Source organism: Anser cygnoides, chromosome 5, assembly GCF_040182565.1.
Source record: "Anser cygnoides isolate HZ-2024a breed goose chromosome 5, Taihu_goose_T2T_genome, whole genome shotgun sequence".
Classification (NCBI taxonomy): domain Eukaryota; kingdom Metazoa; phylum Chordata; class Aves; order Anseriformes; family Anatidae; genus Anser; species Anser cygnoides.
Window position 1 is genome coordinate 17,980,048 of NC_089877.1, and position 23,909 is coordinate 18,003,956.

General features: G+C 36.4%; 1 protein-coding gene across 4 annotated transcripts in view; it reads left to right on the plus strand.

Annotated features, from left to right (window-relative positions):
• The first annotated feature begins 225 nt into the window (after positions 1-225).
• The window catches only part of LOC106044604 (golgin subfamily B member 1-like), a 45,169-nt gene continuing 21,485 nt past the window's right edge, over positions 226-23,909 (plus strand). Inside the window, exons 1-20 of one of the 4 annotated variants that reach the window (XM_066997172.1) lie at positions 226-324; positions 3,839-3,893; positions 5,033-5,176; positions 5,679-5,825; positions 6,918-7,040; positions 7,633-7,800; positions 8,162-8,347; positions 9,903-10,025; positions 10,213-10,326; positions 12,038-12,353; positions 12,704-12,813; positions 13,182-13,299; positions 14,113-14,204; positions 15,145-15,295; positions 19,074-19,183; positions 20,056-20,182; positions 21,026-21,159; positions 22,641-22,750; positions 23,049-23,217; positions 23,573-23,677. In XM_066997172.1, the coding sequence (XP_066853273.1) occupies positions 3,852-3,893; positions 5,033-5,176; positions 5,679-5,825; positions 6,918-7,040; positions 7,633-7,800; positions 8,162-8,347; positions 9,903-10,025; positions 10,213-10,326; positions 12,038-12,353; positions 12,704-12,813; positions 13,182-13,299; positions 14,113-14,204; positions 15,145-15,295; positions 19,074-19,183; positions 20,056-20,182; positions 21,026-21,159; positions 22,641-22,750; positions 23,049-23,217; positions 23,573-23,677 (2,589 nt within the window). In that variant the 5' untranslated portion in view covers positions 226-324; positions 3,839-3,851. The remainder of the gene's footprint in view (positions 325-3,838; positions 3,894-5,032; positions 5,177-5,678; positions 5,826-6,917; positions 7,041-7,632; positions 7,801-8,161; positions 8,348-9,902; positions 10,026-10,212; positions 10,327-12,037; positions 12,354-12,703; positions 12,814-13,181; positions 13,300-14,112; positions 14,205-15,144; positions 15,296-19,073; positions 19,184-20,055; positions 20,183-21,025; positions 21,160-22,640; positions 22,751-23,048; positions 23,218-23,572; positions 23,678-23,909) is intronic. The other 3 variants (XM_066997173.1, XM_066997174.1, XM_066997175.1) reach the window with 3 other exon arrangements.

The following is a 23,909-nucleotide window of genomic DNA, read 5'->3' on the forward strand; positions in this document are numbered from 1 at the left end:
TTCCTCGCTGGGCCGCCGAAGCGCCCCCAGCTCTCCCTCACCACCACCCTCACTGCCCCCCAGCGACGCCCGGCTGCCTCGGGGGCCATTTTCCCCCCCGGAGAGCGCCGTTCCCTTCCTATTTGCGCGACGAGGCCGCGCTCCCCCTTCCCCTCAGCCCCGGGGCTCCTCCGCGCCGCCCGGTGGCGCTGGCGGGGCCGCCTGGCGCTGGGCTGGGCCGTGCTGCCGAGCCCGGGGGAGCTGCCGAGGCGGCGGCGGCGGAGGAGGAGGAGGCGGCGGCGGCTGAGCCTGGCCCGGCCCGGCCGCCCCCCCGCCCCCCCGCAGGTGAGTGGGGCCGCACGGAGCCGGCCCGCCGCAGCCTTTCCCCGCTGGCGGCGGGGGGACGCGGGGCCCGCCCGGCTCTACGGGGCGGCGGCGCTGGGCCCGAACCGGGGCCCCCCCGCCCCGGCTGCAGCCTCCGGGGGGAGGCTGGGGCGGGGAGGGGGCCCCGGCTGCCTGCTCTCGGCACCGCGTTCCCGGAGGGCCCATAATAGCAAAGCGGGACTCAGGCGGGGGACCCCGCTGAAAAGGGGGCTGGGAGGAGGCCGTGTGTCCTGCTGGGCCGCCGCCGGCAGGCCGGCCGAGCTGCCTGCGCCCTGCTGCCCCCCCTGCCCCTGCCCCATTGCACCTGCCCTTTGCAGCAGGCCTTGCGCTCATGCTTTGTTTCTTTGCTGATGCGCTGTGGAAAGCGTGTGCAGCAAGGGTATTAGGCCCAGCAGGGGGATTGGTTTCTAGGGGAAAGTGTAATGTTATTGAGAAATAGGTGCAAGTAATAGCTATATAAATGCGCTGTTAGATTTTCTTTATTTAGCAGGAGGGTTAATGTCCTGGCAGGCCATCACACAGGCAGATCTATGGGTAAATGCAAAATTTGCAGATGCAATGAGGAAACATACATAAAAATGCTTTTCTTTCAGTGTCCCTGTTTAAAGCACATAGTCATTCTAGGAAATACATTTAAAGTAATAAAACACTTGCCTAAGTTTTCACATACTGCTATTGGGAGTCTTTCTACTCCTGCCCCGTTGAGAGAAGAGAACGGGGGCTACCATTACTTCCCTTGGCAGTAAAAAGAGAGGATTCTGCCTCTGTTTTCTTATATAGTCTTTTTGCAAGAGAAGGGGGAAAAGACCTTCTGTAGCACCTTTGTAGTGAGAACTCAAATGAGTGCTCTTTGAAGCTATTATATCAGAATGACTTTGAACAGACATGGGGAAGGTTAGGCAAATATGTGTAGTTCTGTGGAAGTCAGTGGACTGTCAGCATTCCTAATCATCTGAGTAGGTGTTTGTAACATCGCATTTCAATGTTTTACCCTGTAGATTGTTAACCCTCAAGCTGTGGGGGTTCTCTGACCACCTAAGTATGAGCTGCTGCTGAAATGTGTCCCCGTCTGCTGTTGTGTGCCCCAGATTGCCCCTTGTGCTAGGCCCTGTGTTTGCCTGACTCAGGGAAGCAAGCAGGCTTGGAAGCTATCCAGGTGAATACATGGTTAGCTTTTTTTTATAGCTGGATTTGGCTGCAGCTAGAGCTGGACAAAGAAAATGGAAGAGTATGAAGCCAAAGCTGCCAGTGGGACTCTCCTCTTTGGTTGCATCCTGTTGTGATAAGAGCTGAAACCTCAGTTGTACTTTAAGCGTCAGGAGAAGCTGGTTTTGTAAAATTAAGCAGTCCTTTTTTATATCTCCTGGAATTTGGGAATTTGTGTAAGGTTCGAGTATCCTGCCTGTTGTTCTTCAGTGAAGAAGAGATCAAGGGAAATGAACGTATAGTGCGTGGCAAAGAATGGTTGTCAACATAGCAGGATATGTGAGATGAAGAGCGGGATGAGATACTGGCTGTGATGAAGCAGTGTGGAACATTGAAATTGAGGACAAGCAGTCTGAACTTACTGGGGAAAGACGATCTGTCACTGTGAAAACTTCCCAGGGAATATAGTCACAGATGATTTGGATTTGTTGCTTCTCTTATACTTGATAACTGATAATGCTATGTTCAGGAAGTAGGCTGCCAAAGGAAGGAAAATGATGGTAGGCAACTTGGTTAAATTCTGTTTAGATGATCCTGCAAGCAGAAGGGACTGTGTTGAGCGTTCCAATTGCAGCTTTGCCGTCTTCAGTGCTCTAGTTTGCTGTCTGTATAAGAAAATGAAAAATCATCATTGGTTGACTTCATGCTGGCTAAGGGAAGTCTGTTCATTTTTGTTTCCCAGCTTGATTTGGAAAACTTGTCAATATTTACTATTCCTTGTATAAACAAAAATATATCAGAAAGTAGCAGTGGAAGTATTCAGGTAGGAATGCTGGCACGTGAGACCGAAAGTGATTGCATCAGTCAAAGCTGTAAATGAGCTAAAATATACATTAGTAAAATGGAAATGCACCACGATTAAATCTAGTGAGTCATTTCACTCCGCTTTGTACATGGGTAACCCTTTAATGTGTCTGAAAATGAGTTTTTTGCAGAGAGCAGATTTGATGTTACAGCTCTGGAGGAGTTATGGGTGGGGTTTTTACTTCTAAGTTGTATAATTTCAGTCCCCAAGCCCACAGCTTGCTTGTTGATTTTAATGTTAGAAAAGATTCTTAGCGTAATCCATTTTGACCTTGTAGATAACATAGGCCATAGAGTGCACTCAGTGATTCCTGCTTTTAGCTTTGAAAAGATAACCATCTTTAAAAGCAGTCTCTGCTATCATTCTGCATACCTTTTAAGGAAAGCTATGTGCTAACGTTTATAATAAACTCTTTTCCAAATTCAGTATCGCTGACTGATCTGTGCATGCATATTTCAAAAGTATGTAATACAGATTAGAATGGACGGATTATTTTCCTCTGGACGTTGCTTGTTGAGACTGAAAATTACTGAAGTACAGCTTTGCTTCTTACTTCATGCTGCTCTTGGGAATTACTATACGGAGGCAGAGCAATATACATTAGTCTGCTCTTAATGTGCATCTCCTTGACGCAGTTTGATATTTACTGCATTGGCTATTTTAAAGACTTTGTCCATTTTTTTCTCAGCCAAGCTTGTTGCTGTTGTTCAGTATTGTTCTTAGCCTTAGAGCTGCCTTCTACCTTCTTGGTCTGTAGGATTTTGCTTCTTACAGTTGTGTTAGAGCCCGTACTTGTGTTTATTGTGAGACTGCAGCTTTCCATGGTCTGAGGCTGTAATTACAGGTATGTCTGGTACATCGGTACCATTTAGAAATATGTGGTGCTTGGTTCAGAGCAGAAGAAGCAAGGAACACTTGCTGTTCCTGGAGGTTTAGATGCGTTTAATATGCTGATCAGTGACCTCAAGGGTTACAATACTCATGTCATTTTTCTCATGAAAGCAGTCATGGCAATTAATGCAGTATGGTGTTCTTTAACGCTTTTAGTCTTTGTGTAGGGTTTTACAGAAATACGCATTGATATAATCCCTGTCATATTGCAGTGGCAGGCAGAATGTTTAAGGTCAGGTTAAATATTAGCGAACTTTAAGTGGCTTGTATCTTTTATTTATGCATGGAAATAGCAACTATGCTGAATAATACTTATGGCATTTAAATTTTAAAGATTTTTTTGATAGTATTGACGTTTTACTAACGACGAGTCTTTAGAAAAGGCATAACATGCATATTTTATACATAATTACATTATTTCTCAGCAGCTAGTAATGTGATGTAAGCTGTTAACAAACGTTTAAAGTTAGAATCGTGTATTTTACTTTGAAATACGCAGAGAAGAACCAGTTAATTAAAGTTACCTGAGTCATTGACATTTACTGATGTATTGTTTCATTTGTTTTTTCATAGCTATCTTGAAACTATGTGGAAATGGGGTAGTGGAGATGATTCTCCTTCCAAAGCTGTAAGTACTGCATTTCTTTTAAGATGATAATTTCTTAAGAACTTCTGACGTACAGAACCTTTAACTGATGATCTACTAATCATATGTGTTTGCTCTTTCATAAAGAAGTTGCTTAACTGGTTTCACTATGATACACTTTTAGGACTCTAAAAGTCAAGTTGGGTTCTTGCTCGATATTTAATCCTTGTGTAACACGACTGCTCTATTTGTCTTCATTATGCTTAACTTGCTTTAAGAAAGCATCTGTAAGAATTACATAGACTTTATCCCAGGTGTGTTTTTTGTGCGTAGCATGTTAATAAAATATTTTGTTGGCACTAGGTTCAGCGACACTACTGCTAGGTATTATAATGAAATTCCAGTAGATAAGGAAATTCAGTCCTTGTACATTAAATATGTCAACATTCAGTATAGCTATTAATTATTTTTATGACCTTTTCTTATGCATTCAAAAGCAGCATCATCCCCTTCTCCCTTTTTTTCCTTTAAGTGAACTATTGCCGTAGTTATGTTCAAGCTTATTTTGAGAAATGTCTTATTGATGGAAAGGTGAGGGATTATTTTTTTTCCCTTTCCTTAAAAAGATAAAGCTGTCTTTTAAAGTCTCGAGTAGAGTTAGGTAGATCTGCTTGAAATCGTTAAAGCTTTTCTTTTTTTTTTTCTCATTATTATTCCATAGAAATGTTAGATGACTTTTAGAGACAGAGGGGAAAGTTGCTGTTCAAAAGAATTTATAATACAGAAATAGCTATGTTAGGATTAGGAAAAGAAAGAAACTGCAAGGAATTTCTGAGATGGCAAAATACAGGAATTACTTGTTCGTGCTCAAATGATCAAGTAATTGTAGTGGTCTGACTGAACCATAGTACAATGAAGAGTGTTTCTACACAGAAGAAATCAGATTATTACAGTTACATTGTGTTCTTTTTTACATGGTTTTATATAAACCCTTCTGCTACTGTATCTATCAGACTAGTTCAAAACAGTCTGGTATGTAAAATGTAAGTACAAAAACAGTAAATGTATGTTTTAATATTGCATTCTAATAAGATTTGCAGAGTGTGTTTAAAAAAAGGTGATGGCACAAGGATCATTGTCTGCACTATCTTGCTCGTTCAAAATATACTTAATGTCTGCAGGCTGCAGGGTCACAAGATGCAGGAAACATGTCGGTGACAGATTTGACTGAACAGCTGACAAGTACTGAACAGCTGGTAACTCAGCTAAAGGAGCTTGTCCGAGAGAAGGATGCTGAGCTTCGAAATAAAGATAATCAGTTAAAGGTACCGTGTATGTATTCTTGTCAAAGAGACCATTAAAAAAAACACATCAGTCCTGTTTATCATAAGCTGTTCTTGTAGACAAATTTAATAGTCAGGTATAACAACTTCAGGAACCCTAGGAAGCATTGGTTACAATTAGTTGTTATGTTTCCTGGGCATTACAGCTTTTTGCCAATGCGCCTTCCTTCTGTTATAGAATCTCTTAAGATCATCAGGTCCAACTGTTAACCTAACACTGCCAAGTCTGGCACTAAACCATATCCCTAAGCACCATATCTACACATTTTTTAAATACCTCCAGGGACGGCGTTCCAAAATTGTAACTGAATTTGGATATTGCACAGGCAACAGTCTCTTCAGGGGAATTTTTTTTTTTGGTAATTACTTTAGATTTCTGTTTTTGTTTCTCTTTTTTTTTTTTTTTTTTTTTAAAATGAGTGACTTGAAGGATGCAGTTGTTCATGTAGCTAATTTAAGCCCTTCATGACTCTAATGTTTGTAGGAGGAGAGGGAATCTGCTGATGCCAAACTTTCCAAAGTGAAGCTGCAAAACAAAGCCAAGGTTGCATCATTAACCTCACAACTGGAAGAACTTAAGAAACAATTATCAGCAGCAGGAGGCTTAGAGGAAAAAGCAGAACAAAAAAAGGTAAGTGTCTTTACATTTGAAAGTAGACAGGTTATCGTGCTGGACTTGTATATGGAACTCAAGTCCAAATTTTGAGCTGAGTCTGGTTAGGACCAAGGTACACTTTGTAGCTGCTGTCTGTCCATCTGTGTATTTCTATCTCATTCTTCTTGTATCTTTCTATAGAAATATAGAAAATTGTATGTTCCTTTCAAATTATTTTAGTAAAAAAAAAATATCTTTTTTCATCTTATTAGCGGCTCAAACTCTTAACACATGAAGATAAGCTTTTTGAGAAGAAATAAAAACAAAGCTAGCTTATAACTTTAATATCTAAGAAAATAATGGAAATATAAGAATGGCCTTGGTAGCAAAATTTAGAATAACTGTAGTAATCTCTCATTTAAGTTACTATTGTTTTACCATTAACAAAGTTTTTTAAATTTGTTTTTAGTAATGCAGTCATGTTAGTAGAGATTTTCTTTAAAATAACGTATTTTAATGACATACAACTTCTAACATAACTTTAGTGAGACTTCAGTATTTTTTGAAGATATGATAAAGTGGAATAAAAGCAGATCAGTCTGTTGAAGTTCCTGTGTGTCCTCAAAAACATGCAGTGGCTAATTATTTACGTCTTACCTATTTTTCTAGAAAGACATAGTTTTAGCAATTGGGTTTGATTTCTTTTGTAATGACAGACAGTTTCTATAATCCAGTACTTGTACCTACTGAATTCTGATCGGAAACACTGTTTAGGAGTTTAACTTCGCCCCCCAATATTTTTTTTTCTTTTCCCTGAGTTATATTGGTTACGCATGCCAGATTATGTGGGTTACAGTGGCCAGAGGAAATGAATACCCTTTTTGTATGTTTCAGTCCACCTTGCATAATTAATAATTATCATTAATAATTTAAATATTAACATTTTTACTAGTTTGATAAAAATACCGTGCCTGCTTTGTTTAGCTTCTACTTGGAATACTTAATATATAAGAGAGTGGAAATACAAACCACAAGACCACTTTGTTTCACCAGTATTGTCTGAACAGGTAGAAGTACTGAAGTCAGTCGCTACTTACTTATGGAATGTGAAACTCCCTGTTTTTGCAGGCATCAAGAGATGGTGACCAGGAAAATGCTGCAGCAAATCGTGGGAAAATATTAGTGCTGAGAAGAAGAATTGAAGAACTAGAATCCCAGATCACACAAAAAAATGAAGAGCTACAAAAAAAGGTGGTGTTTTATATGATGCTGAGTGTATGTTTTTTCACATATGTGGTGTAGGATTATATTTAAAGACTAAAAAGATATTCTGAGAAAGTTTTGGGTTGAGAAAACAGGTTATGTGCTACAACCTGCCTGAACAAATACAGTGAGAATTCTTTCATTGTGTTTTCAGTTTACACTGAATCCTCAAGCATGCTTTTAATAGTAGTTTGAAAATAAATAGGAAAGGAAACACTATATGAGCTCTGTGCGTTAATGTTATCTTTAAATCTTCTGTTTTGAATTAAAATGTTGTTTTGCTTCAGTTTTTCTTGTTGCAAAAATAGTTAATGACAGGAATAAATACAAAGAATGATTTCGTGTTACAGTTTGTAACAGTGATGTATTTTGTGGACGTTATTGTTGACTGTGGAAGGTGGCAGGAATGTGAATGCTGCAGAATTTCAGAGAGAAACAGGCTCAGTAATTAAATGTTAGAGTTAAAATTGAACCAGGTTATAAACGTGATTGTAATTTTTTCTGTACCCTAAAATAGGCACTATGGTGGTGATGCAAACTGTGCTAGAAATATAGATTACATGCAGTGTTGTCTTTTCAGAATGCTGAATTGGAGGCCCAGCGCTGTCGGGGGGCTGAAATGGATGTCATGCTGGCAGAGAAAGAAAAGAAGTTAGCTGAAAGAGATGCGTATATCATTGATTTACAGATAGCCTGTGGATCAGGTGGTGTTGCAAATGAAATACTCTTGCCCAATGAAGAACTGAAGGTATGTTATCATCTCAGATATAAAACCTCCATAGAGGTTTCCAAGAATTAAACAATTCTGATGTTGTATGGTTGATCCTTCTCTGAAGCACAAATCACCATCAGTTATTCATGTGTCTACAATTTCTTCATTGATTATTTTCATTTATTTTAATATATATATGATTATTTACTTTAGTCAGTAATAATACTGACTAAATAATACGACTTTTACTGACTTTTAAATCTGATGAGAAATTTCACTCAAATTAAAACCAAACCTGAGCTTCTAGTTTAATGTTGCTTGCCTGAGGGAGGGCTGGATGGTGGGTGTTTTTTCTGGGCCCATTCTTCTAATTGTCATAACGGTTTGCATTCTAAAGAATGAACTGTCCATTAAAGAATCTTCGCTACAAAGCATGCAGATTCTTGTTCAGAACCTTACCAAGAAGGTTGGAGACAGTGAGGAAAAATGTAGCTTGTTCCAGGAACAGATTGAGAGTCTTAAAACCGTTCAGAGCAATGAAAGAGAACGTTTCCAAGAAATGGAAGCTGCATATATAGAAAATGTAAGTAAACATTCTAGAAATATTTACATTTGCTGGTGGAAGATGTGGTATCTTGACTGTAGTGTTGCTATCTCAGTAATTGAGAAATGCCATTCTTAATTTTCGATGATTCTTGAGTTAAGGTCTGTATGGCATCAGATAAAGTAAGAATAATGAAGCAGTCAGTAAGTAGATGGTTCTAGTAGTACAGGTAATTATTGAAAATGAAAGTATTGTGCAAGAAAGGATTTTAAGGATGTGGCTGATGTTTGTGCATAGAGGAGGTAGTGTGTAAATGAGTGAAGTGAGTTGTGGAGCATTGTAGTTGAAGAACCTCCAAGCCCGTCTTCCTTTTGGCACTACACCTGAAGGTGCAAAAGTGCACGCGTGCAGTGGCTAGTAGTTTGGGTTATTTAACCATTCTCAGTGTAATGTGGCTATTTGACAGATCACTTTCATTTGTCCTGTGAGGTAACTGATGCGCTTCTTAGCAGAAGAGCGTTGTTTTCCTCCTGACTTTGAAAAATAGCTGGTGAAGTTTGGTATACTTAATGGGGAACTTAATGGGGAACTATTCCAGAAGTTCGTGGCTGATTAACAGGCCAAGACAAACCTTTTTATAAAAACAAACAAACAAACAAAAAAACAATTAAAAAGGAAAAAAGAAAAAGAAACACTTAAAAAGAAAAAAGAACCTAGGGAGCATGTTATCCATTCTTTGATGTTGATAGCACATCACATTAAATCTGAGATTTAACTTCCAAGGGAGTTTCAACACAATTGCAAAGAATTTAGATTTTAATGCGATGTGCTTGATCCCTCAGAGTTTGTGGCACCGTGTATGAAACTATTGATCTCAGTATTTCCTGTATTATTTGATATCTGAGTTTATCTGGTACTTTCAATCCTGAATAGTAGCATACCTGTTCAGTAGTACAACATTGCATGTTTCGATAGAAGAAACAAAGAAAAAGACAAACAGCTGAGACTAAAAGCCATTGTGGTAAGCACAATGCAGTCACTGAAATACAAATCTGGGTAGGACTTCATGTGAAAAAAACTGCTTATCTTTAAAAAAAACAGTCTTGAATTTTTATTCAAAATATCATTAGCAAGATTCCAAAAATTACATCCAGTTCTTATAAAAGTAAGATAGCTAACAAAGGTGCTGGAAGAAGAATGCAAATTCTGGAGTAGGAAGAGGTGGCTAGGTTTCAAAGCTATTTCGGCTTAATTGATTAAAACTTGATAGAAATTATTATGATTGATGTAATCTTTTAGAAAAAAGAAGTATCAGAATGATAGCATCTAAAAAGGTGGAGATCTGTGGTGTTAAACAAAAATGAACATTACAGTCCTTTTCATTTAAAGTTTGTTACTGTAGAATTGAGGCAAATTTCATGCAAGTTGAAGGTTTATGCACCATTGACTTCAGTAATCAGTAAGTGATTACTGTGTTTACTGGTAAGTGGAAGGAAGAGTGCATTATCTTGCTGTACCTTTATTTAGACAAGCCAGTGTACTTTTAATGTACCTTTGTGGACTGGTTTCATATTTACTTTCTATGTGTTTTCAGGTACGTGTATTTCAAAATATAATCCAGGAAAAGGAAAAGGAATTGGAAGCACAGAGAAAAAAACATGAACAGGAGCTCTTTAAATTAGTTGCTAAATCTGATGCAAGTGCTGACCTAGAACAGGTATGTTGCTTTGGAAACTTGGTTGCTTGCTTTGACTTAGATAGTCACGGGAGTTTAGAAACATGTAATTAATAACCTCTGTGACACGGTTCAGAAGTCTGGGTGGGAAACTAAACATAATACTTATTTTTTTCCCCCTTCTGAAAATTTTAATCCCTTTATTGATAGCTTGATTTTTTTTTCCTAGCTACTGAAGGCCTTGAAGCAGAAGCTCCATGAAAAGGAAGAAGTCATGCTGGGAAGGACTCAGGTGATAGATGTGCTGCAAAAAGAACTGGATGCCAAGGACCAGCAATTGAAAGTAAGAAATAGCATATATACACTGCTCAACTCATCAGGTCAATAACAAGTTTCAAAAGCAGTTTGGTTGTTGTTCAAAAGATAATTCTGCATAAAATACTTAGGTAGCACTCTGGGAGGTTTTGACATGTGCTGGTAATGCAACTGTAATTGTGTGAACAGATACTAATCCCAGTTCAATTCATGAAATGAAGAAGTAAAGCCCGTGAAATATAAAACTGTCAGTTCTCCTCCATAGTTTGTCTTGGTTTGTTTTGAGAACTTGTTATGTAGGGAAGACTTTCTGCTATCAAAAGACTTCAGTTTCTCTAGTTAAGAGAATGGAGTGAGCTCCAAAACTGAGGTTGTTTTTTTTTTTTTTTTTTTCCCAAAGAGAATGTTTAGCTAGCACTGTGCCCTTTCTTTTGAAGTATTTTTACTGATTGCAAAATGCATAGTTAATCCAGGGTCATTGTGTTTAAGCATCTAGAGTGAATTGTGATTATAGCCTTTGAGTGCTCCTACTTCAGTTCAACAATGTAGGTAAAGGACATTGCAGTCTCTCAGATAGGCTTTTGGGACTCTGCTGAAACAACCTGCTTGGGAATTGTCAGGTACAACATTTCAGTCATCTTTACAAAAAAAAAAATAGAAAAAAATCCACTTACCCAAGAACGTTTCCTGAATTCAAATCTATTGGAAATAGTTTCAACTCTGTAACCAGGTAGACACGCTGTCCTACTAAGGTAGTTAAGATCTGTAGCAAAAATGTGTGATCCAGAAGCTATTGTCCTAGCTAAATTGGTGCTTCATTTGTCCTTACCATTTGTTACACACTGTGCCTTATGCAGGGTTGTTTTTTTTTTGTTTTTTTTGTTTTTCCCTGGGTTAGATGCACCTTGTTTTTCCCTTGGGTTAGATGCACCTTGAAATACGCTTGAAGGTACGCTTCAACAACAGTCAGTACCTAGTACTAGTGCACTGAGGGGACAGAAACGCACAGTTTGAGGGTAGGGCAAAGGGTGGACTGCGACAACATGAACTTAGAGCAGTTTAATTGTAATGGAACTTCAGCCTAAGTATTAAAATAGCAGGAAGACTTCCTTTACATAAGCAGTTTAATTGCATTTTGGAAATGTTGCCTCTGCTGTCCTGCACAGCTTCTTCACGTGGACAGTCATTCTTCCTTGGTTTCTGTATCATTAACATAGGCTTTGCACAACAGGTCTAATGTGAGTGAACCGCTCCGTTACAGTGATCTGTAATCTAGCTCTTGTATTATTATAACTAATGTGAGAGCACTGGCAGTAGAATAAGCACTAACAGAAGTCTAGTTAGCAGAAAGAACAGCTAGGTCACAGTTTGTCAGTTTTAATGGATGTACGTAACAACATCTGGATGGCATTGCCGTGAGCATTCTCAATCTTTGATATCACTGTTAGAGAGATCTTACAAATATGTATTTAATATTCCGTAGAAGCAAGCATTGATTTTTATTCCATTTTCAACTATGCATGTAGTTTTCACTCAAATAGCAATGCCATTTTGCTCAAGTTCCTATGTAAGCCTTGGAAAATCAGAGCTGAGTTTTTTGTGCTAGAGCCAGGTGACCAACAGTAGCTCTGATTTCTGGTTATAATGTATGGAAAAGTATGTAAGAATACAAATGCAGTGTTTGACAGTCGTACTAAAAATACTTTTTCTTAAAATAAAAAAGTTCATTTTTTTAATAGGAGATTAACGAAAACCTGAAACGTCTTCAGTCTGAGAAAGAAAACCTTCAGTCTAAACTGGATGCAGAGAGACATGTCTTGAGAGCCCAGATAAAAGACATGATGGAGAAACACATGCTTGAAATGACAAAAGTGAGGGAGAAATACGATGCTGAACTGCATGAAATTCAAGAGAAGCATGAAACTGAGCTGCAAGAAAAAGATCAGGCCCTGGTTCAGCTTAAGAAACAAGTGGCAGAATTAACTGTTAGTGGGCAGACAAAAGATGTTAGAGATCTGGAGTCTACAACTAAAGAAAAGATGGAAGAATTGGAAGGTATCCTATTTAAACAGTTGCCACATATAAAGGGTTACTTTAGGCCATACCTTTATATATTGTATATCAGTTTCATACCTGTTGCAAGTAGAACTTCATAAAATTCAATGGAAGAGTTATCACCACAGTAATTAAAAAGTATCTGTGCTCAAATACTATAATAATGGGGGTTATGGGAATATCAAGATGATGACATATCCTGTAAATTTCTCACCACGTTTCTTAGTGTTTTTCTTCTTTGCATGCAGTTGTCTTCTATAAGTGTTACTTTCAGTTGTTAAAGAGATTAAATATAGATCTTGTAATGATAATCCTTCTGGGGTTTAAAATATTTATGTCATGTTTCTTAGTACAACTGAAATTGAAAACAGAAGAGGCCACCAAATCTGAAGCTAAGTTTCTGAAAATGAAGGCTTGGTCCAAATCAAGAATCAAGCAGCTGGAGGATGAACTGAAAAATGTGTGTATGACATTGTTTGATGTTACAAGCCTGTTTTTAAAGCTACTATGCTCAGAGATCTGACTGAAAAAAGTAAAGTGTGGGGTAAATAGGGTATAAAGACACTGAATAAATTCTTTCAATATATAAAAATTGAATAGACATTAAATGTTGGCACAGGAGGAAGTTCCAACAAAAAAAAGTACAAATCAGTGTTACTAGCATTCAGGAGTGCAGTTGCTCCTCAATAGCTGGTGTATTGCACTTTCAAATAGTAGAGAAACAGCTACTCCAAATCTTACCAAAAATCAGAAAAAAGTGGCATTTACTTTACTGTGTTATTAGTGTTTTGGTGCATTTGAAAAACTTACAGCTACTTTTTCTTTTAGTTTTCATCGAAGAATAATGACGTATCTGCCTTAAACAATCGTGTGTCAGAATTAGAAGCTGAAAAGGAAGAACTGCAGTCAAAACTTCAATCATTACATGAAATCAGAACTCAAAATGGTAAAAAACAAACAAAAACCTACCCTGCTTGCAAAAAAAACAACCAAACAAAAAACCATCTCTTTTATTTTTCTATTTCAGATGGTTCCAAATTAAAGAGACAAAGATAAATAGTCTTTCTGGTTTTAAATTTTCAGTGTATTTTTTTTTTTTAAATAAAACAGATTTGGAAGTATCTTCATGCAACTTTTAGCAATAGCATACAGTTCTTAAGTCAGAGGTACAAGTCATCTTTTCCTTCCCTAAATCTACTTGTGTACTTGTGCATAACAGTTCAGTCCTTGTTCTGTTTAGGTTTGGTAGAATATATCTAAACTTTTCCAGCAAGTGGAAAAGGTATCTTCTTAAGATGAAAAATGAGAACAAGATATTTGGAAAAATCTAATAGAGTATATATACAATGAACTTCTGAGAGCAGTGAGAATTATAAGAATTATCTTAAATATTTTTTTTCTTGTGTGAAGATTTGAGGTTTTTTTTTGTGTAAAACCTCAGATAGGCAATTACATTTAAAATAGAGTTCTATGAGAGATTTTTCTGTTTCACCTTGTAGTTTTTCTGACATCCTTTTTGTAAATGGAAAATGGAAAATGGTTTTCGCTTCACTAGTCTAAATTGTTAGCATGTTAGGTTTAAAACACTCATCGCTATTCAACAACCAAGAAGTCAGTTTTGTGGGTTGGTGGAGAACACAGACAAGTACAGATCTTCTAACTGAAACGAATTATCTGAATTTTCATTTTGAATCTTGTAAATTTTTGTTGATCTATCAGTTTTGTGTCCTAATGAACCTAATTCATTATACTTTTGTAGAAGAATTGCTGACTAAGCTGGAAGTCTATGAAGAGCAGCAAAGGAAGTTGCAAGCTGATCTTGACCAAGTTACAAAGAGGGCAGCTTCACAGGTTAACTTTAAAATTGATTTGTATGAGTTACTGATTAGCTCAAACAGTGCTTTAGAAAGTGTGTTAGCTGGGTCTTCTTGCTGAAAATTAATTTAGCAATATGTGAAATTGAGATGTCAGTAGCTGTTAAAATGGGTAACAAACTGACAGGTTTGAATTAATTAAAGATTGGTTTCTCCTTATTTTTTCACATACTCTAATTTATGTATTTCCAAACTGTCTACTGTCTACTTAGTTACATTTAACATGGGTTATCAAAGTGACTTTTTATTATTTTGTGTAAGGTCTGAAGAGCTTTTAGAAGAAAATAAGAGCTGAAATCTTAACAAACATACAGGTCGAGATGACAAAGTGAGAAGAACCATAAAGCTATACTAAAAGACTTCTAGGTGGATTAACAGTATACGTTAATCTTAGTACATGTTAAATAATTTTATACAGACCTAACAGCAGAGACAATTTGAAAGGGGTTAATATGTGTTGCTAAAAGTATTTTTGAACTTTTGTGGAGAATTTGTTTTTGGTAAATTTATAAAATAGTTTTTATTTTGATGGGAAGGCAAAAACATTCTTTCTTATTCTACTCATGGATAAGATAGAGATTTGTTATCCTAAAGAAAAAAATTTGATTATTGTTGTACTTTAATACATTTCTAAGATGAAAATATTCAAGAAAAATAATTTAAAAAGCCATTTTTTGTTTAAAAATATTTTAGCTTGAAAGTGCAACCAACAGTGGCGTTTTTAATATTTTGCTAGGTGGTGAGGCTTGCTTTTTACACAGTCTGTGATAATTCTTTCTTTTCATATTTTTAATGTATGTTAAGTGGTAAATTACAGTGAATTGCTTTCTCTGTGAATGGTTTGCCAAATTAAAAAGTCATTTACGTTTCCAGTGGGATCTGGTAAATATATTTTCATGCCCAGTTTCTCTTGTTAGGCCAGTGAATCAGGTAGTGTGGATGAACTGCAGAGTCAGCTCTTGGAATGGCAAGAAAATGTAGCAGAATCAGAGGAGTCCCGTGATCAAGTCAGAGAAGAGAAATCTGCTATGGCCTTGAGAATGGCTCAGATTGAGGAGGAGAGAGAAGGTAAGCTGTTCTACTTACGATTAAATTATCATATATATATATATATATATATATATATATATATATGATGCACACACACACCTCGTGTATGTCTGCTGCACTTCAGACTGAATTGAGAGTGTTCTACCATGACAAATTTCTGTAGTCATAAGATTTATAAGATTTAGCTAGAAAAATTGCTTAAATTTGCCATTTTTGCTTTTTCTTATTTCCTTGATTCTTTTTTCATAAATTCATTTTTTGTATTGTTTTTATGAGTAGATGTACTTTTTCTGTTTGCCGTCTGAGTTGCTGCTCTGTAAGACTGCTTGAACTTGCTTCAGAAGGTTACTGTCCACACAAGAATGACCAGTGATTAAAATAAGTTCACCATTGAAATATTAAAGCTGCCTGCCATGAACAGGTAGTGAAGGTGTGGGGCACTGTAGCGTTGGTTTGAATTTTATGATGTAGGGTGGTGCTCTAGTAAAATGTACCTGAGACAAATTTTCTCTTTAAATATCATTGATCAGAAACCTCTCAAAATATTTAGTAATCTGTTAGTGAGTGTCACTTGTGCAAATCAGTTGAATAACAGTAACTGGTAGTTTAGGGCTAGTTAAAAATGTTAAATTACCTACAGAAAATAACATTTCAAGTAATCTTAGGTTTTGTAATTTTCTAAATTAGTAATAAAACAGTTGATGAGAAAGTGAAGCAGCTTCTCTTAAAAATTATAAAAGTCTGGGTAAATTTCAGATAGTTTTTGCTGATTGCTTTCCAAGTTATTTAGTACTTCATTATAATTTTTGTCCTGTTAGTTAACTGTGTGAAGATTAATGGCACATTTTAATGTGCACAACCTGCCGTCGTAATTAATCCAGTTAGGTAATTTGAATCTTCTCTTTTTAATCTGCCATTGAATTATTTTTCATTTCCAAGATTAATTTGAAAGTTCAGTACATAAGCATAGAAATGTTTTAAGGATCACGTCTCATCTTTTTGAGGGGTTTACCACGTAATGCTTTGGAACTGAAAGAGAATAATATTCCCTTCATTAAAAGTACCTGTTACCTCATCTGTGGTTATTACAGATCCATGTGCAATATTAATAACAGTTGTAAAATTTCATCTGCGTCAGTCCGTGTTTAATTTTGCATTTTTCCCCTTGGGATAAGCATGACCTTTCTGTTTCTTTTTTTTTTCCTGCCGTTACACCTGATGAGCCCTCAGCGTCCCTTCCCCCTCCACTCCTACCACCCTACACTGCGATTTGGTCAGCCAGTGAGAACATAGTTTCCCATCAGTTTTGTGCATGCAGGTTCCTGCAGCAATGGCAACTTGTAATATACTGTTGCTGATTTCTTCTGTTGATGCTTCTTTTGAGGAAATTGCCAACAGTACCTTATAAGATTTGCCATTGATGGTATATGGTTTTTAGCAGTACATGTAACAAATGCTGTCTTTTAACTTGATTTTTTCCCCTCTTGCAAAGCCTATTTCTTCATTTATATTAACCAGATCTCTTTATTTTTTTTGTAGTAATAGCTGACTCCATATTTACTCTGTAACCTTTTCTAGAGAAAAATTCCTTGGCTTGCTGCAAGTGATTGTTACTAAGTAAGAATCAAATTAATTTAGACAATCTTAATAGTACTTGAAATTCAATAGTATTTTTTAAAAAACAATTATATTCCCTCCCATAAGTTGCAAAACTTTATTTGCGTTAATATTAGTTATGAATATTTTAAGCAAACTAGAAACCCACTACTCATTCCATCATAGTCTATGGCAATTTGCCAAATAAAGCAATTGTCTGTTTTGGAATGAATGTGTGGAGAGCTACACAATCCTAGGGGATGACAGTGTTGACTGATGCGTATAGATTCTGGCTTATTTCCTCTGCAAACCACTAATTATTGGGACATTTAATATGTGAATAGTAACACAAGGAAATGTAGGCACGTCATTAGTTAATTTGAATGCACTGAAAAAGTGCGTTCTGGAAAGTTTTTCAGTTTTTACATTAGGTATAATGTTTTTACATTAGATATAATGTAAAATGAAATGAAATGTTCCCTAAACTGCTGGAAAACATTAGAAAACATATTTATTTACTAACATTGTTAAAGCAATGCTGAATTTAACTGAAAGTGATTTAACACTTGCCTGAGGGTTCTAAATCATTCTAAAGCTCTGATTTCTATACTGTCATTTTTCATGTGATAATGGTAATTTCATTCTTTCTTTCATTATCAAAACCCAAAATAGTCGGGTTCCTAAAGAACAGTGTATTATTCGTTCTGATTATGCTAAAAAACAGGTTACCTCAATTTCAACTTCAAGAAATTTAAATCTGTTTTTTCAAAGAAGGGGGTCATTCTTATCTGGAATAATACTTGCTCTTTGAATTGCTTCACTGGCTACAATGATACTTTTTGTAAACAAAGGTTTAAGGTGATCAGAATTTGGCATTTATTTTTATGGTTTTGAAGAAACATGTATAATGATTAAAAAAAATAAACAGAATCCATCCTTGAAGTTAAACAAAGGTTTGCAAAGTGAGTGCTGATAAAGTGGCAGTGAAAGAAACCAAAATGTAATTAAAACCAAAAGCAAAATCCAATTCAGCAGTCCTACTTAAAAGGGTCCTTAAAGTTTTCAACTGTTTTGCTTTAATCTTTTCTGACAGTTAAGTATGTCATTTTGAAATATTTCAGGAAGAACTTTGCTCCCATCTAATAGGTGTTACAGGAATGTGCTTTAATGAAATTTGTGGTATGAGTCGGCCTTGTACAACTCAGATGAAAGCTGAGCATTCCCAGTAGGGCTGAATCTACTAATAGTTTCTGGGTTTTACTTCGCTGATGCATAGATAAAAGTTGTTTGAATTTTGCATGTTGTGAGGACAACTGGATTGATATGGCTAAATCAAAAGCCAAATTTGTGATTTTCTAATTTTCAATTAAAATATGGAGCCACCTTTACTTTCATTTCTTTTCACTGGCTGTTCTGCTTTGCGTGCTTTGCATGAAACACCTGTTTCCTAATCTGTCTCCACAAACGTGTTTTGTCATATCACAAAACAGATGGGAATGTATGTAAAATGAAAAAGCATTTCTAACAATGAACAGGATGCATACCTAAGCTTTCATATTCTGAGTTCACTCAGTGTGTTTATTTACAACTGATTCTGTATTTGTCTTTAAAAGAATGATATTAATGTATGATAAAATGGTTTGATGCCAGTTGCAGTGTAACACGTGCTTGTGACTTCCTCAAATTATCTGGCTTTGTAGCTCATACTAAAATGAAAGTTGAAATGGACACATGTCATTTCCATAAAAATGAATGTCATTGTTCACATTACAAAAACTACAGCTGTCTCAGCTGATGCCATTATCATACACATCAGGTGTCTTTAACCTGGTGATTTGAAAGGCCGTGTAATTTGGCATTTTAATTGGTTGGATATTTTTTTTTTTGGTATCAGCATAACCTCACCCTTTCCAGTCTCCTGTACAAAGACTTCCTGAAGAAGTAAAGTTAGGCTTCAGTTTGCTTCTTAGTGAGATATGCAGACTTTATTCTTGTGTTCTACGTAGTAAAGTTGGAGGGAAATCACAAGGTGAATGCTATGGATTGCTTCTTTAATCTTGTTCCTGTCAGTCATTCATAGGGACTTCAGCTTGTCCCTGGTCTCTTTTCATGTAGTAGTGTCTGATATAAATGTAATTGCTTTCCTGTGGCACAAAACTGATTGAGGATGACTGGTTCTTTCCTGGCTGCTCTGATCCAGCCATAGTCTCAGGGCAACAGGAGCTGGAGGAGGAACTGACCACAGCTCAAGGAATGGGCAGGCTGGAGCAGGCAAGAAGAAAAAGCAATCAGACCAGCAGGAAGGTTCAGGTGGGTTAAAATCTTTGAGTCTATTTTTACCTGTATATTAATAAAAATATGGAAAGTACTATTACTTATATGATGCTTTATGCTTGTATACATTAAGGACTTATGAACTTAGAATAGTTATGTAACCGAAGACTAGACAGATCTGGTGGTAAATTAAATGATTGTGTACGTAGCCAGAAGATGAGGAGCAATTCTAATGGCATCACACCTCTCTGTTCCTTGAGTCTACTTAATTTTACATTGAAAAATAAGGAGCATCTCTCCGGAGTAATTCATGTGCTTGAAGCTAGATATATGCTTAATATGTTGAGGCCATCTTTGTGTTAGGTACGACCTTTACGAATTTCTTTGTCAGTGGAGCTTTATTGAATGGTTTGTGTGTCAGTACATTCAGGCATACTTTTAGGTAGTTGGTGCTGTTTCTTGCAAGAACAAAATCTTTATCTTTTCTAAGAAGAATTAGGATGCCATTGTTGCAATAACATGCCATTGGAAGTGTAATTTTATGTTTAGTTAATTTTAATAATTTACCATGAGTTTCAGAGGCCCCTATTAACTGTAGAAAACAGGGGACCAATTAAGGTATCCAAACATAATTATCTGTTGGCCTTTCAGATGCCTGAGGGTGGCTCCAGAGGCCTAGCAGATACTGTCCAAAACCTGTGGGAGACTCTACTTCTCTGGAAATAGTGATTAGAAGCTGGACAGGTGTCTGTGGTGATCACATACACTTAGATTTATGCACCTGAATCACTTGCAGGGTTTTAGGACTTTTAACTGAAACTTCACTTCTTATAACAGTGTATATACATGTATTACCCTTGCTACTTTACTTCTTTTAATTAAACTTCACTTTTATGTTTTGTGCATAGGAAGAGTACAACTTTGACAGAAAACAGTGCTTTCAAGAAGCGTTGAATGTCACCTTGGATAGCACTGATTCAGCTGAAGGAGAAAATATGGGAGGTTGGTGGCCAGAGTACACTTCACCTAATGCAGGTGTGATAGAGACTAGACAGTTTATTAAAGCATGCACAGCATCTGTATTTTGTGTCTATTTTTGTTTTCAAATTCAACTAACAACCCATTTGTGGTGTATTCTAATCTTTGTTCAATTTTTTTGGCTTTCATTTTCTTCTGTTTCATTTTAAAGCATGTGCGTGCTGGATGAACTGCCTAGTTTTGGTTCAGAAGTAGAATATGAATATGATTAAACGCTGGAATTTGTTGAGCCTTGGTGCCCATGAAATATCCTATGTGGCAAGACTGTGTATTTTTAAGTTAAGAGTCTTGTTCCTGTGAATGTGTTTCCAATCTATATAGCTGTTAATGTTTGCAAAGCAGAATTGTATTCCACTGCTGTGTGCTTTTGCTTTAAAAATCAAATGGCTATTTTAGTGTAGGCATTCTTATATCTGTTGTAAAAGCTGCAAGTACGTGTTATTGATAAAATGGAATAGATTTACTTGCAAATTTTGATACAGACCAATTTACTTGTTTATTAATATTGCTTAAGCTCTGATCCTGCAAGTACATTAACTGATGATTAAAGTAACATCAGTCACATTATTAATTGAGCCACAGTACTGATGAGAATATTTCTGCCAGGTTCTCTATGAGTTCTGAGCTATGCAACTTGATTTTATTTTTTGAATAGTTAAGAGTACTTTTGTCATTTAGTTTTCAGATGTGCAAGGCCTCAGGCATTTCCACTGGAAATGGTTGAGATCTGATTGTGCCCAACAGTGGTGAGAATTCTGAATACGAGGATGAAAAACGTTTCTAGACTTCAGGATTTTTTTGTTGACCTTTCTTGAAATTATTTTTCCTCTTTGACTTAAGTAGGTTTACGGAGTGTAGTTGAAGAGTTGGAACTGGAAAGAAATCAACTACAGGAACAAATTCTTTTTCTAGAAGAGCGTTGTCAGGATTTGGAAGATAGATTGCAGCTTCAAGGTAGAATGGAGGCTCTTCAGGTAAGCTTTTGTATTTGTGTAAAAACTGTTGTTGTTAGGGGAATCATTTAGTTCTGTTTATGTTATAATCATAGCCTGCAATAAGACAAAAACGTCCATTTGCAGCTAGCAAAAATATCTAAAACGTATTTTTTAGCTTATATTTATGTTGACAGAGTGTCTCTACATGCTATATTATGCTCTGAAATTTAAGGCTGTTACTTCTATTCAGCAAAAGTAGAAGTCACCACAAAAAGAAACTTGTTTGGAAGAAAGCTTTGGTTTTTGTTGTAGAAACATAGTAAAAGGCGTTATTATTTTCATTGTTCTCTGTAGGGAGCCTGCGTCAGAAGGTCAAGAATTAAATTTTGTTACTACTGGCATAAATCTCTCCTTAAATCCCTCAGGCTTCATATAAGTCACAGATTATATCTCACATATATTATTATATATATAGTATTTATAATAAATATAAAATATTTTTAACTATTTATATTATAAAAATAATGAATGAAGGCCGACAAAGGAACAGTAACAAATACTTTTATCAGATATTTATTTTTTAATATTGCCTGGTAAGTTACTATGCTTGATACTTTCTAAACCTAGTTATCACAAAATGAGACAAATGATCTCTTACTAAAACTCAGGCTTGGTGCATTACTTATACTTCTTTAAGTTGCGTCTATATATGTAGAAGAGTTTAGTATTTTAAGGTGCAAGACAACCTTATATTAATTCATACACGGGAATCTTGTAACAAAACCTTTCAATACAGGTAACGTTTGGTGTAGAGGAAGAAGGGCAGCTATTGAGGGCGGTACAGGTGTGTTCTGCCTCCTTCAGAATGCTAGCTTATTTTCATTAGAGGTGACAAGTTTGCCACGTTTGTCCTATTTGCTGTTGGTTCTGGATATGTGTTCTACTTTTGGTTTTTGGTTGCTTTTAGATTTTTTTTGTGGTCTTGTTTTTGAATTGGTGCAGTGTATCTGTCTAGAATAGGAGATTTATACCGTTTTAAAGAAAAAAAAAACAACTGTGTGAATGAAGCTTGCTTTCTTTTCTTCACAATTCCTTGTATGCTAATCTGTATCTTGCAGATTTTTTGCATTCCTTCAGCCTGAAAAAATATGCCAAAAAATTGGAAGTTTAGTATTCTTCTCAAACCAATGAGGAAAGTATTTTTTTCAGAGCAGTAGCTTCCCCTGTTAAGATAAGTAAGCTGCCTTAACACAGTGTGTGTGTGTGTGTGATTTTTGCTTTGGGTATGGAGCAATGATCCTTGAGTTCATGCATCACTGAAGGAGGTATTTCTGGAAGGTGGGTTGCATCTACCTGAACTTGTGTCATTGGTGTTGTATTTTGCACTGATATACGCTCATGTGCTAACCGTCTCTCTTACTGTGTAGGATGTAAATCTCCTAATGAGTCAGATTTTCAGGAATCTAGTTCTCTTGCACTATTCTGGACGTTTGTGATCATTGATCATTGTTTTGTTGCAGAATGAAAATGAACGTTTTCAAGCTCAACTCACCCAATTACGCAACCAACAAATTCGAGATGCTGAAAAGCATCAAATGCTGATTTCTGGCTTGAATGAGCAGCTAAAAGGGTAAAATAAAAATTCTTTATAGCTCCATACAGGATTAGCTTTCTTTGCTGTAAGATTAAGCTTCTAACAGGCAAGAATTATATTCTGTTAAAACGTGCAATTGAGTTACTTAATTCTTGCTTCTCTTTGCAGTCATGATGTTTTTGGACTTGGTAGTTTAAATGGAAAGTGTAGAAATCATTATTATTTTAGGAACATAGTTTTTGGGTGTTAATAAACCTTTAGAAAGCTTAAAGCAAACTTTGTTTTCAAAATGGAATTTGATTATCAAAGGTCTGTGTATGTATCTTCTTGTTAGATTAAGTGACAGAAATAGCTTCCTTGAAACTTCTCTTGGAGAAAAAGAACAAAAGCTGCTAAACATGACAGAAAAACTAGAACAAATTGAAGCTTTGACAAAACTGCTTCAAGAAAAGGATCTGCTGAACAAAGAGCTTGGTGAAAAGTTTGTGCATACTGAACAAAAGGTAATTTAAAGTTACTAAATACTATTTAATTTAGTAGAACTGGTGAGCGTTAGTCATAACTTTCTATTTGCATCCCAGAAGCAATATTGCTGTTTTCCTACCCAAAGGCTTCGGTTGTCTTGTCTCAGTTTTGTTCACATCATGTAATTACTTTGTGTAAAGCTGGGTATAAGGATTTCTTAGACCCAGCCCAGAGCTTTACATGAAAGTGTTGGTGTTTTATTGGGGTCATATGTTGTCTGTGTTAGTTTCAATGTATACAGTCCACTTAGGCTTAGTAGTATAACTCTAGTGTCATGTTATTAGCATAATTCTATATGCTTCTGTGATGTTGATTTCTATTTTTAATACTAAGCTGAATGAAGTCTTAAAGAAATGCAGCGTGTATGAAGTGGAGAACACTGAGCAGAAAACAACCATCAGTGATCTAACTGAAAAAGTTGCTGCACTGAAGGAAAAGGTAACTCACTAAAATGATGAAAAGAAATTTTCTGTTAATTTGACATTGTCCATTTAGATGTCAGCAAAAAAAAAAGCACTAGTTGCTTCAAATTTCATACACTGACCTTTCTGTATGCTTCAACAATCTAAAATATAACATCATGATCTTGTGACTGTACAGTTGGATAGGTAATTAGATTAAGGGTCAAGTGTGAGAGATGGATTAGTTTAAGCAGTAGGTCTGCATATGG